The 13,969-nt window shown below is 38.9% G+C and overlaps 1 protein-coding gene across 5 annotated transcripts in view; it reads right to left on the bottom strand.

Annotated features, from left to right (window-relative positions):
• Positions 1–13,969, bottom strand: part of LOC134245219 (band 4.1-like protein 3) — a 39,686-nt gene extending 25,717 nt beyond the window's left edge. For 4 of the 5 annotated variants that reach the window (XM_062727486.1, XM_062727491.1, XM_062727492.1 and 1 more), the window contains exons 1-2: positions 13,934–13,969; positions 13,418–13,498 (exon numbers count right to left, since the gene is read on the bottom strand). In XM_062727486.1, the coding sequence (XP_062583470.1) occupies positions 13,418–13,498; positions 13,934–13,954 (102 nt within the window). In that variant the 5' untranslated portion in view covers positions 13,955–13,969. Of the gene's footprint in view, positions 1–7,640; positions 7,834–13,417; positions 13,499–13,933 lie in introns of those variants that run through there. The other variant, XM_062727489.1, reaches the window with a different exon arrangement.

Below are 13,969 nucleotides of genomic sequence, written 5' to 3'. Positions count from 1 at the left end.
AGACAGACATGATTGGGGAGGTTCTGGTGTTGTTAAGACTGACATGATTGGGGAGGTTCTGGTGTTGTTAGGTTAAGACAGACATGATTGGGGAGGTTCTGGTGTTGTTAGGTTAAGACAGACATGATTGGGGAGGTTCTGGTGTTGTTAGGTTAAGACAGACATGATTGGGGAGGTTCTGGTGTTGTTAGGTTAAGACTGACATGATTGGGGAGGTTCTGGTGTTGTTAGGTTAAGACAGACATGATTGGGGAGGTTCTGGTGTTGTTAGGTTAAGACAGACATGATTGGGGAGGTTCTGGTGTTGTTAGGTTAAGACAGACATGATTGGGGAGGTTCTTGTGTTGTTAGGTTAAGACAGACATGATTGGGGAGGTTCTGGTATTGTTAGGTTAAGACAGACATGATTGGGGAGGTTCTGGTGTTGTTAGGTTAAGACAGACATGATTGAGGAGGTTCTGGTGTTGTTAGGTTAAGACAGACATGATTGGGGAGGTTCTGGTGTTGTTAAAACAGACATGATTGGGGAGGTTCTGGTGGTGTTAGGTTAAGACAGACATGATTGGGAAGGTTCTGGTGTTGTTCAGACAGACATGATTGGGGAGGTTCTGGTGGTGTTAAGACAGACATGATTGGGGAGGTTCTGGTGTTGTTATTAGAACAGACATGATTGGGGAGGTTCTGGTGTTGTTAAGGACATGATTGGGGAGGTTCTGTTAGGTTAAGACAGACATGATTGGGGAGGTTCTGGTGTTGTTCTGATTGGGGAGGTTCTGTTTGTGTTAAGACAGACATGATTGGGAGGTTCTGGTGTTGTTAGGTTAAGACAGATGATTGGGGAGGTTCTGGTGTTGTTAAAACAGACATGATTGGGGAGGTTCTGATGTTGTTAGGTTAAGACTGACATGATTGGGGAGGTTCTGGTGTTGTTAAGACAGACATGATTTATCAGGTTCTGGTGTTGTTAAGACAGACATGATTGGGGAGGTTCTGATATTGTTAGGTTAAGACAGACGTGATTGGGGAGGTTCTGGTGTTGTTAAGACTGACATTATTGGGAGGTTCTGGTGTTCTTAAGACAGACATGATTGGGAAGGTTCTGGAGTTAAGATAGGCATGATTGGGGAGGTTCTGGTGTTGTTAGGTTAAGAAAGAAATGATTGGGGAGGTTCTGGTGTTGTTAAGACAGACATGATTGGGGAGGTTCTTAAGACAGACATACAGACATGATTGGGGAGGTTCTAATGTTGTTAAGACAGACATGATTGGGGAGGTTCTGGTGTTGTTAGGTTAAGACTGACATGATTGGGGAGGTTCTGGTGTTGTTAGGTTAAGACAGACATGATTGGGGAGGTTCTGGTGTTGTTAGGTTAAGACATTATGGGGAAGGTTCTGGTGTTGTTAAGACAGACATGATTGGGAGGTTCTGGTGTTCTTAAGACTAACATGATTCCGAAGGGTCTGGTGTTGTTAGGTTAAGACTAACATGATTGAGGGAAGTTCTGGTGTTGAGACAGAATGATTGGGGAGGTTCTGGTGTTGTTAGGTTAAGACAGACATGATTGGGGAGGTTCTGATGTTGTTAAGACTGGCATGAATGGGGAGGTTCTGGTGTTGTTAGGTTGAGACAAACATGACTGGGGAGGTTCTGGAGTTGTTACAACAGACATGATTGGGGAGGTTCTGGTGGTGTTAGGTTAAGACAGACATGATTGGGGAAGTTCTGGTGTTGTTAGGTTAAGACAAACATGATTGGGGAGGTTCTGGTATTGTAAGGTTAAGACTGACAGGATTGGGGGGTTCTGGTGTTGTTAAGACTGACATGATTGGGGAGGTAGGTTAAGACAGACATGATTGGGGAGGTTCTGTTGTTAAGACTGACATGATTGTTGTTAAAGACAGACATGATTTGGGAGGTTCTGGTGTTGTTAGGTTAAGACAGACATGAATGGGGAGGTTCTGGTGTTGTTAGGTTAGACAGACATGATTGTGGAGGTTCATGATTGGGGAGGTTCTGGTGTTGTTAGGTTAAGACAGACATGATTGTTAGGTTAAGACTGACATGATTGGGGAGGTACTGGTGTTGTTAGGTTAAGACAGACATGAGGTTCTGGTGTTATTAAAACAGTTGTTAGTGTTGTTAAGACAGACATGATTCGGGAGGTTCTGGTGTTGTTAGGTTAAGACTGACATGATTGGGAAGGTTCTGGTGTTGTTAAGACAGAATCATTGGGGAGGCTCTGGTGTTGTTAGACAGTGATTGAGGAGGTTCTGGTGTTGTTACAGACATGATTGGGGAGGTTCTGGTGTGTTAGTTAAGACAGACATGATTGGGGAGGTTCTGGTGTTATTGTTAGGTTAAGACAGACATGATTGGGGAGGTTCTGGTGTGTTAGGTTAAGACATGATTGGGAAGGTTCTGGTGTTGTTCAGACAGACATGATTGGGGAGGTTCTGGTGTTGTTAAGACAGACATGATTGGGGAGGTTCTGGTGTTGTTAACACAGACATGAAGACAGACATGATTGGGGAGGTTCTGGTGTTGTTAGACAGACATGATTGGGGAAAACAGGCATGATTGGGGAGGTTCTGGTGTTGTTAAGACTGACATGATTGGGGAGGTTCTGGTGTTGTTAGGTTAAGACAGACATGATTGGGGAGGTTCTGGTGTTGTTAGTTTAAGACAGACATGATTGGGGAGGTTCTGATATTGTTAGGTTAAGACAGACGTGATTGGGGAGGTTCTGGTGTTGTTAAGACTGACATGATTGGGAGGTTCTGCTGTTGTTCATACAGACATGATTGGGGAGGTTCTGGTGTTAAGACAGACATGATTGGGGAGGTTCTGGTGTTGTTAGGTTAAGACTGACATGATTGGGGAGGTTCTGGTGTTGTTAAGACTGACATGATTGGGGAGGTTCTGGTGTTGTTAAGACTGACATGATTGGGAGGTTCTGGTGTTGTTAAGACTGACATGATTGGGGAGGCTCTGGTGTTGTTAAGACTGACATGATTGGGAGGTTCTGGTGTTATTCATACAGACATGATTGGGGAGGTTCCGGTGTTAAGACAAACATGATTGGGGAGGTTCTAGGGTTACGACAGACATGATTGGGGAGGTTCTGGTGTTGTTAGGTTAAGACTGACATGATTGGGGAGGTTCTGGTGTTGTTAAGACAGACATGATTGGGGGGGTTCTGGTGTTAAGACAGACATGATTGGGGAGGTTCTGGTGTTGTTAGGTTAAGACTAACATGATTGGAGAGGTTCTGGTGTTGTTAGGTTAAGACAGACATGATTGGGGAGGTTCTGGTGTTGTTAAGACAGACATGATTAGGGAGGTTCTGGTGTTGTTAGGTTAAGACAGACATGATTGGGGAGGTTCTGGTGTTGTTAGGTTAAGACAGACATGATTGGGGAGGTTCTGGTGTTGTTAGGTTAAGACAGACATGATTGGGGAGGTTCTGGTGTTGTTAGGTTAAGACAGACATGATTGGGGAGGTTCTGCTGTTGTTAGGTTAGGTTAAGACAGACATGATTGGGGAGGTTCTGCTGTTGTTAGGTTAAGACAGACATGATTGGGGAGGTTCTGCTGTTGTTAAGACAGGCATGATTGGGGAGGTTCTGGTGTTATTAAAACAGGCATGATTGGGGAGGTTCTGGTGTATTTAAGACAGACATGATTAGGGAGGTTCTGGTGTTGTAAGGTTATGACAGGCATGATTGGGGAGGTTCTGGTGTTGTTAAGACTGACATGATTGGGGAGGTTCTGGTGTTGTTAAGACTGACATGATTGGGAGGTTCTGGTGTTGTTAAGACTGACATGATTGGGGAGGCTCTGGTGTTGTTAAGACTGACATGATTGGGAGGTTCTGGTGTTGTTCATACAGACATGATTGGGGAGGTTCTGGTGTTAAGACAGACATGATTGGGGAGGTTCTGGTGTTGTTAGGTTAAGACTGACATGATTGGGGAGGTTCTGGTGTTGTTAAGACAGACATGATTGGGGAGGTTCTGGTGTTAAGACAGACATGATTGGGGAGGTTCTGGTGTTGTTAGGTTAAGACTGACATGATTGGAGAGGTTCTGGTGTTGTTAGGTTAAGACAGACATGATTGTGGAGGTTCTGGTGTTGTTAAGACAGACATGATTGGGGAGGTTTTGGTGTTGTTAGGTTAAAGCAGACATGATTGGGGAGGTTCTGGTGTTGTTAGGTTAAGACAGACATGATTGGGGAGGTTCTGGTGTTGTTAGGTTAAGACAGACATGATTGGGGAGGTTCTGGTGTTGTTAAGACAGACATGATTGGGGAGGTTCTGGTGTTGTTAGGTTAAGACAGAATGATTGGGGAGGTTCTAGTGTTGTTAAGACAGACATGATTAGGGAGGTTCTAGTGATGTTAAGACTGACATGATTGGGGAGGTTCTGGTGTTGTTAAGACAGACATGATTGGGGAGGTTCTGGTGTTGTAAGGTTAAGACAGACATGATTGGGGAGGTTCTGGTGTTAAGACAGACATGATTGGGGAGGTTCTGGGGTTACGACACACATGATTGGGGAGGTTCTGGTGTTGTTAGGTTAAGATAGACATGATTGGGGAGGTTCTGGTGTTAAGACAGACATGACTGGGGGAGGTTCTGGTGTTGTTAGGTTAAGACTGACATGATTGGAGAGGTTCTGGTGTTGTTAGGTTAAGACAGACATGATTGGGGAGGTTCTGGTGTTGTTAAGACAGACATGATTGGGGAGGTTCTGGTGTTGTTAGGTTAAGACAGACATGATTGAGGAGGTTCTGGTGTTGTTAGGTTAAGACAGACATGATTGGGGAGGTTCTGCTGTTGTTAAGACAGGCATGATTGGGGAGGTTCTGGTGTTATTAAAACAAGCATGATTGGGGAGGTTCTGGTGTATTTAAGACAGACATGATTAGGGAGGTTCTGGTGTTGTACGGTTATGACAGACATGATTGGGGATTTTCTAGTGTTAGTTTAAGACAGACATGATTGGGGAGGTTCTGGTGTTGTTAGGGTTAGACAGACATGTTTGAGGAGGTTCTGGTGTTAAGACAGACATGGTTGGGGAGGTTCTGGTGTTGTTAGGTTAAGACTGACATGATTGGAGAGGTTCTGGTGTTGTTTAGACAGACATGATTGGGGAGGTTCTGGTGTTGTTAGGGTTAGACAGACATGATTGGGGAGGTTCTTGTGTTGTTAAGACAGACATGATTAGGGAGGTTCTGGTGATGTTAAGACTGACATGATTGGGGAGGTTCTGGTGTTGTTAGGTTAAGACAGACATGATTGGGGAGGTTCTGGTGTTGTTAGATTAAGACAGACATGATTGGGGAGGTTCTGGTGTTGTTAGGTTAAGACAGACATGATTGGGGAGGTTCTGGTGTTGTTAGGTTAAGACAGACATGATTGGGGAGGTTCTGGTGTTGTTAGGTTAAGAGAGACATGATTGAGGAGGTTCTGGTGTTGTTAGGTTAAGACAGACATCATTGGGGAGGTTCTGCTATTGTTATGACAGGCATGATTGGGGAGGTTCTGGTATTATTAAAACAGGCATGATTGGGGAGGTTCTGGTGTTGTTAGGTTAAGACAGACATGATTGGGGAGGTTCTGGTGTGATTAAGACAGACATGATTAGGGAGGTTCTGGTGATGTTAAGACTGACATGATTGGGGAGGTTCTAGTGTTGTTTAGACAGACATGATTGGGAGGTTCTGGTGTTGTTAGGTTAAGACAGACATGATTCGGGAGGTTCTAGTGTTGTTAAGACAGACATGATTAGGGAGGTTCTGCTGTTGTTAAGACAGGCATGATTGGGGAGGTTCTGGTGTTGTTAGGTTAAGACAGACATGATTGGGGAGGTTCTGGTGTTGTTAGGTTAAGACAGACATGATTAGGGAGGTTCTGGTGTTGTTGAGACAGACATGATTGGGGAGGTTCTAGTGTTGTTAAGACAGACATGATTGGTGAGGTTCTGGTGTTGTGAAGACAGATATGATTAGGGAGGTTCTGGTGTTGTTAAGACAGACATGATTAGGGAGGTTCTGGTGTTGTTAGGTTAAGACAGACGTGATTGGGGAGGTTCTGGTGTTGTTAAGACAAGACATGATTGGGGAGGTTCTAGTGTTGTTAAGACAGACATGATTAGGGAGGTTCTGGTGTTGTTAAGACAGACATGATTGGGGAGGTTCTGGTGTTGTTAACACAGACATGATTGGGGGAGGTTCTAGTGATGTTAAGACAGACATGATAGGGGAGGTTCTGGTGTTGTTAAGACAGACATGATTGGGGAGGTTCTGGTGTTGTTAAGACAGACATGATTGGGGAGGTTCTGTTTGTTAACACAGACATGAAGAGGTTTTGCCAAAAGGGGTGTATTTTAGGATTTCTTTTCTGTTGTGGTAATTTTGGGAGATCTCATTGTTGAAATAAAGACAGGCATGAAGAGTAAATATTCTAGGCATATGGGTTGATTTTTAGAAGGCAATATGGGGGGTTCTATAGTAAAAGAAATTATTAATATTTTATGTTAAGAGTTTTACCAGTTTTTGTTATAAAATAAAGCTGATGATTTATTCCGACAGTATTTGCGTAGGTGTGGTTAATACTTTATAACCGTTGATCGGACAGGAAGTCTCCCGTATTATTGAAAGGAATTATTTACTTTGTAGATTGAGAAGCAATCTAAGACTTTCTGTTGGGGGTACTTGACCTGGCAGAACTCTGGATAACGATTTTATTAGATATTCATTTAAACCAGTCAGTTATCTCGGAGATTCACACGAGTTCTTGTTGACAGAGATGGATGTTCAGATAAAATTACTGACATGACAAAGCTGTACAAAATAAGAAAATGATGACTCTAGGTTTGGTGGAGTGAACTACAGAGAGGAAGTCACTTACTCCCCAATATCCTGGTTCCTGAATCATCTGCCTGCTCACCTGAAATTAAGGTGTGCAGTTCCTCTGAATCACCTGAACTGTCTCAGGTGAAAGGAAGAGAGAGGGTTGATATACAAGGGAGCGGAAAACAAATATAGGTCATTGAATTAATCAGTGGTAACAAAGCTGGTCGGGCCGGGTGATGAGCCGATGACAAGCGCGGGTCGTGTACAGATGTAATACTCGTCTGATGGTCAGATAAAAGCTTTATCACACACAGGTCGGATCGGGTAGTGTCGGTCTGTTGGACAGATATAAAAGGCTTATATACACTGATTTCAAAGTGTCAAATTTTATACCTCTAATGACGGACATTTGTCACTTTTCATTCAGACATCCACTTAATAAAGATGTTGGCTTTATAAATACTTGAGATTTTTCGCTGCTTACTGTCACGCTAAGGTATAAGACATTAAGATATTTTCTGTTTTCATGATCACAAAGGAGACGAATGCATGAACACCTGCAGAGAGGTGCAATTATGCATAAGTATACGTGACTTTAAATGTATAAGGTAGAATGGGTTTGATTTCATCGTAAGAGTTGAAATAAGTGAAAGTTGGGCGACGACCCTTGGCGAAATATATCGGTCTTTTTGTTTCTCTTTGTTGTATAAAGTGTCACGTCCGATTATAGACGGGGATACATCAAAACTACACCTCGTGTTAAATGAACTACGTGTCTTACCTGTCCCGAGCTAATTCTGCGTGCTGCTAGCTCCACACAAAAAATGTCAATATCCCCCGTCCGTGAATATAGAGTTCCCTCCGATGTGATATTATCTCCCAAGTTTTACGTTTAAAATCCACAGACAGTTTGAAACGACCAATAAAATATTTTGTATACCTGAGTGTAATCGCGTAATATTATGAAGTTATAAATACACCACACAGCTGACAACCCAGGGACTGTTTCCAAACATGTTCTTTAGACGTGCCTAAATTGTCAAACACACAGTCACGTCAACTTCTTTACAATCAACCCCCGTGGAGGCGCTAAGCTTGTTTATGTAGATGATTATTAAGCTATTTTTCTAGGGATTTTTAAAATAGATTTAACAAAGGACCAATGATCAATTGTAACTCTGCACTCTAATTTCTGCTAGGTTCAATGGACACGATCGGCTCTCATAGTGTCGTCTTACTAATTTTAAACATCCTCAATGGAAAATTGGAAAACAATTAAAACATTCCTGAACAGCAAAGAGGAAATGAACATTAAAGTAATGATGACACAGGGGTTTCTTTAATATCAATGGAAGGGTTAAAAAAGGAGTCTATATATCAATTGACTTTGTAAGAAATATGGAAGACTTTTATCAATTAATTTAGAGACACGTTTAATCAAATGTAACCCTGGGTTGGGAACAAGTAATATGCACTTAGGTTCATGTAATATGCACTAAGGTTCATAAATTGCATCTCTGGCCTGATTTACTAAAACGGCTTCAGTGAAAGTCATTCCCCAAAAGAGGGGACTGGATCTGGGCTTCCTTCGAAAGAAAGATTTACAAGAATGAGGAATGTGGAAAGAGAAATAAGATGTGTGGAACGAAATTCAAAATTATTCCGAGTATGCTCCACCTTAAGGGAGTTAAATTTGACCTCAGTGGTCATTTCTTCAGCTTCAAGTCACAAATCTAAACTCTGTCATAATTTACATATATCTTGTGCCCTGAAGAAAATTGGATTACTAGTATCTCTCTCTGACGGTTATTTTGATATTTCTAATCACTGCATAACTCTTTAATCTTGTCTTGAAATAATTCGGGTCGCTATGATCGTTGCATTAAATTTGTATATCAGGAAATTAAGGATTAAAAAAAAATAAACGGGACTTCAAGGAAAAAGATAAAAACACTTTTAAGGCATATGTGAATTTACACTGCAGTGAATCTAGAGTACCGCTACGGTAAAGATTCAATATATACCGGTATAGTGTAGAATTACATAATTTGCAATTCAAATATGAAGTGAAGATTTCAATAATCATTATAATTTTATAGCCAGGTTGTAAATATCTGTGATAATGTTACAGAAATGTGTTAATTAGCCAGCTGCTCTAATTGTAAATGTTACTATTACCCGTCTACAATCAAAATACACAATTCTATAAGTCATATAGAACTTCAGTGACCCTTACGATCAGAACAAGACTTGGGAATGTAGATCACAAGGGGGGATAAGCCGGCTCATTAGCTCGCTAAGACCGACTCTTTATCGACATTGAGTTCTGTGTTAGCACGCTACGAGATAAAACTCCTGATTGAGTTCAGTGTTTACAGCCCCCTAACTTTGGTGGGGTACCCTGGATCAGAGTTTTGATTCCGCGGATACAGTGTGTCAGCTTTTTGTATCATCTTCACCGAGGTTTTTATCATTTCGATGCCTGGGTCACGCTTTATGTTCTATCATTTTTAGACACCCCATCTCCATAACGTATTACAATTACCAAGTCTTACAAACAGACAAAAGCACTTTATAGACATTACCTGATGATAACAATCTTTATTTTTAATTTTACAGCAGGATATTACCAGCTGTGTTAAGTTTCCTGGTTGTACGGTTATTAATGCTGTGGATCTGAATTTCTAATGAGTTATATAACAAAATCAATGTACGACCAACTGTTACCTAATGCATGCAGATTATGTGCACAGTAGCAGAAAATATTGTGTGGCCCCTGGACCTGAGAACCGTATCTTATTGATATTTGTATGGCATATATTCTCATATACCTCGGTGCAATTTGCGTAGATTATACATTTAAAATATGCCCAATACATTGATTTATTGTCAAAGATTAAAAAAAAATCAAGGTCATTTCTCTCTTTACCTAACTCAAGGGTCTAGAACATTCTACAATGATACTAAACCAACATAAGCCATACGATCCATAACCCTTTAAACGTTCTGAAGAATACATTTTAATGACAGAAAGACTTTTTGTGAAACATATTTCTTCTTAAAGCACCCTCTACTTGTAGGGGAACAAATTTGACCCTGAACCTGTCCAAGTGACCTATGTCCAAGGTCCAATGACGTCATTTGATGATCATCTCCCTTGATTCTCAGTGTAAGCTATCATTGCTCCATTAATTCTTTGTAGAGTGGACCAGAAGTCCCTCTCACAGTGACATTGACCCCTACACATCAAATGACTAGTATGTCCAAGGTCATCATGGCCATATTCTGCTTTTACAGTGCCAATTACATGGACTACTACTACATGTAGTATGAGTTTCAACTTTTCTTTTTTACAAAGCTTTAACATGAAATTGTGTGTCCTTTTCCAAAACACCTTTAAAAGTCTCTGGTAATGCGGTCTGGTAATAATCTACATGTATGTACCTTTCTGCAAAAGCTGAAGTCCCCGTGCCACATATTCAAAAGTCTTTAAAAATATTGGAAAAGTTGACTGTGGACAGGAAAAATTGCAAAGGCAAGACAAAACATTATTCCCAGTCATCTTCTCTGGAAAAATAAAACAAAAGTTAATGTCGACTATCGAGTCAACTTGGTCCCAGAAATGTTCTAAGCTAATTATGCAGAGTTGTTCTATCCATTTGTCCCCACGGGCAGTTTGTCTGGTTGAGATAAAGGGACTCTTACTACACGAAGCAGAAATCAATCGTTCTATTGCTCAATGCATCTGTGGTTGCAATTGATGATGAAATTGCATGCAGCAGAAAAAGACCTCGTGGAAAGAAAAACCATGCACATAAATGTCTCTGTATTCTGTACAGTGATTGCAAACTCACCAAGTTCTTACGAATGATATTGTTTGATAGGAGACTGCCTGGGTTATTATCCTCTACAAAAATTTGAATTTTTTAATTAAAATTTGTATATGACAATTAATTGATAAATATTTTAATTGAAATTATGTTTTTTTTTTCAAATTTTTTATTGAAATATTTATATATGCATGGTCTATTTTTGAAGAACTGAAAAATCTTATCATTTCATGTTTCATGATATTACACCAAGTTTTAAGGAGGCTCATTACACCACTTTTTGATGACGTACTACACAAAAAAATCTCTCTCTCTCTTTCTCTCTCTCTCTCTCTCTCTACATCAAGAGGGATTACTTTTTAGCAGAAACAAAAGAAAACAACAGCCAAATCTTCGCCAAACAAGTAATGTGCAATTAGGTATTATGAAATATTTTCATTGTGCAATTTCTGACATGTCGAAGCATATTTTTTGCATGGAGGAAATTCGAGTTTAAATCTACAACCTTGTTGAAATTAAAAATGTTATTTACTTGCACAATTTACTGTGTTGGTGTTTATTTATACATTTGCTTTATTGATTTAAATATATATTATGGAAGTTTAAAGCTTTATTTTGAAATTTAGATCATAGACATAAAACGTTTTAGGTCTATGTTTAGATGTAATGTTCAAACGTTCCTTTGTGTTTTGAGTCTTGGGTAATTAGGAAAGATAACTCTTGAAAAAGGACTTTTTATACCAAATATTTTCGAAATTGGAATTTTCATTTTGTTAAAACATTGTCATTCTTCTTTCAATTTGTCACAAGCAATTCATTGAAATAAATTCCTTGTCTCTTCAGAACTCATTTTTAAAATATTTTATGCGCAGATTAAAAAGATAATGACATTTATTGTTTTTTAGAAGAAAACTATTTTTTCTAATAAAATTAATATTAGGTATTATGAAATATTTTCATTGTGTGTACTTGTCTAAAGAAGACGTACATCATTTGACACTGAAAGTTCTGAAATTCTGGAAATAATAAACTTGAAATAAAACATTTCACTCAAATAAAAAGAAAGTTAAAAAATTCTCTAAAAAATATTTACGATATCAATATCTCCATTTGGATATTTAGCATCTACATGATAAGTGGTGCTGTCATGAAATCTAAAATAAACTGTGGATGTAATGAGCCACCTTAAAAAGCTCTCGAAAAGACAGGTATGCATTTTCATGTTTTCTACATGACCTAAAATGATATCATTTTAGGACCCAGTGTGTAGAAAACATTAAAATGAAATAAATTAAAAATGTTTTTTAAAAGAAGTTTCAGTCGTTCATGAAATCTTCTGACTGGGCGACCTGGGGAGAAACAGCAGATAGCTCTACAGGCGACACAAAATGTCCGGCAGGTCACTGACATCAAAACATTCCATCAATTCAGAAGTGAACAATGGGACACATAATGTTCATTTTATGAGGAATAAGATAGTTATATAGCCATTAATGTTCAAGATTTATATGCGATTGGACCATCCGCACTAGCTTAGGAAGTTTTGCCTTACGGTGGAGGGGAAATAACTCCTATTCTCAACAATAACCACATTTACGCTGAAATAGCGATGCAGTTACCGGTCTTGATTTTCCCCTCAATAATCAAGACTAAAATATTTACTCTAAATCCTAAGGTTATCAACGACAGAAACTTTCATTTAAATGAGTTTTATATTGTTGTCACAAATAACTCGGAGCAACCAGAGCATTCATGTCTTGACATCACACAGTTATATATGCAGTCAATCGTATTTTTTATCTCTTTGAACATCACAATTCCTTCAATTCTCACTTAGTATGCTATAACATATCTTGAAACATAACTACCTATGTCATTTTGCTCTCTCTGAACCCCAGAATTTGTTCATGTTTGTCAGCTTATCCCGTTTGAACCCCGCAATTTGTTCATACTTGCCAAAATGGTCAGGCTATCGCTTTTGAACCCCACTACTCGGTTTGCTTAAATTCGCATTCATGTTTGTCATATTATTTGTTTGAACCGCACAAGTTGTCCATGTGTAGATTATAATGTTTGAACGCCGCAATAATAAGTTGTTCGTGTGCATGTTCTGCTCAAAGCTACATTGCTGTATTTAGTAATGAACATGATAAAGCACAACAGTTTGTTCAATGTGTCAATGTGTTTTTTTCTTTTTGGTTGAATTCACATTTTTTTTTCAAATACATGTACGTGATATGTATTGTAAAACAATTTTTCTTTTTGAAACCCTACAGTTTCTCGAAATATTTCTCTGCTAAAATCTCACAGTTTGTCAAACTATCATATTTTTGTTTTCACATCAAAGTTTTTTTTCTTAAAATGTCATAGATTCCCTGTTTGAAGCTCAGAATTCGTTCGATATTTGGCATATTTTTATGTTACAAAATTACAGTTCGTTCAATGTGTCAGTTTTCTGTTAGAACCTCAGAGTTCGTTCCACGTTTGGATGGGTTTTTTTCTGATGGAACCTATAGCAGTTTGTTCTATACTTGATAGACCTTGTATTCCTCTGAACCTCAGAAATTTGTTCATCATACTTCATGTGTACCTGTTTCTCAGTATGAACTTAACACCTGCTCATTTTTTTTCATTCGGAGAGAATGTAAAATATTTTTTGGGTCCAATTTTATTGTTATTTCTTTAAATTATTTTTTGGAGGAGTATATTTTTGGGTCATCGTCCTTACCTTGCCTTTAGCGGGTTTCAGTGCGGGGGAATACGTAATCTCTGGTTCGGCAGTTGGGGCCATAATCTTGTTGGATGCCATCTGAAAACCACCAAAATCAGGGAACATTTTTTAGCAAAGCAACATACACATGTATCTGCATGTGGTGAGTTTTGAGAAGAAAAAAAATCAAGGATTTTTATATTTATAATCATTAATCTTTTTATTTTTAGTCCATGCATTGAAAAGACTATGTACGAAAAGAGTTGAACCATCAAACATTCCTCTGTTAAAAATAGAAATTTACGTCCATGGAAAGTGCACAAATATCGACCTGTTTTTGTAGAGGGAATGCATGATTGAATTAGTACTATTTCATAACTTAATATTTAAAATATTTTACCATTCATAAGAAAAGAACATTTATTAATTTGTTTATAATGTTAAAATAAGAATTAAGATGTAAGAAAAAGTTTTCAGAGAAAATAATGTGTCAGTATACCCATAAAAAACGAACTCAAAGACGTACACACTTACCTCGGCGTAGAGTAAGACCATACTTTCGGACGGATT

Source organism: Saccostrea cucullata, unplaced genomic scaffold, assembly GCF_032062105.1.
Source record: "Saccostrea cucullata isolate Sc308-1 unplaced genomic scaffold, CSIRO_AGI_Scuc_v1 ctg2117, whole genome shotgun sequence".
NCBI lineage: Eukaryota > Metazoa > Mollusca > Bivalvia > Ostreida > Ostreidae > Saccostrea > Saccostrea cuccullata.
The sequence above is the reverse complement of the archived record's forward strand: the minus strand, read 5'-3'. Positions and strand labels throughout refer to the sequence as shown.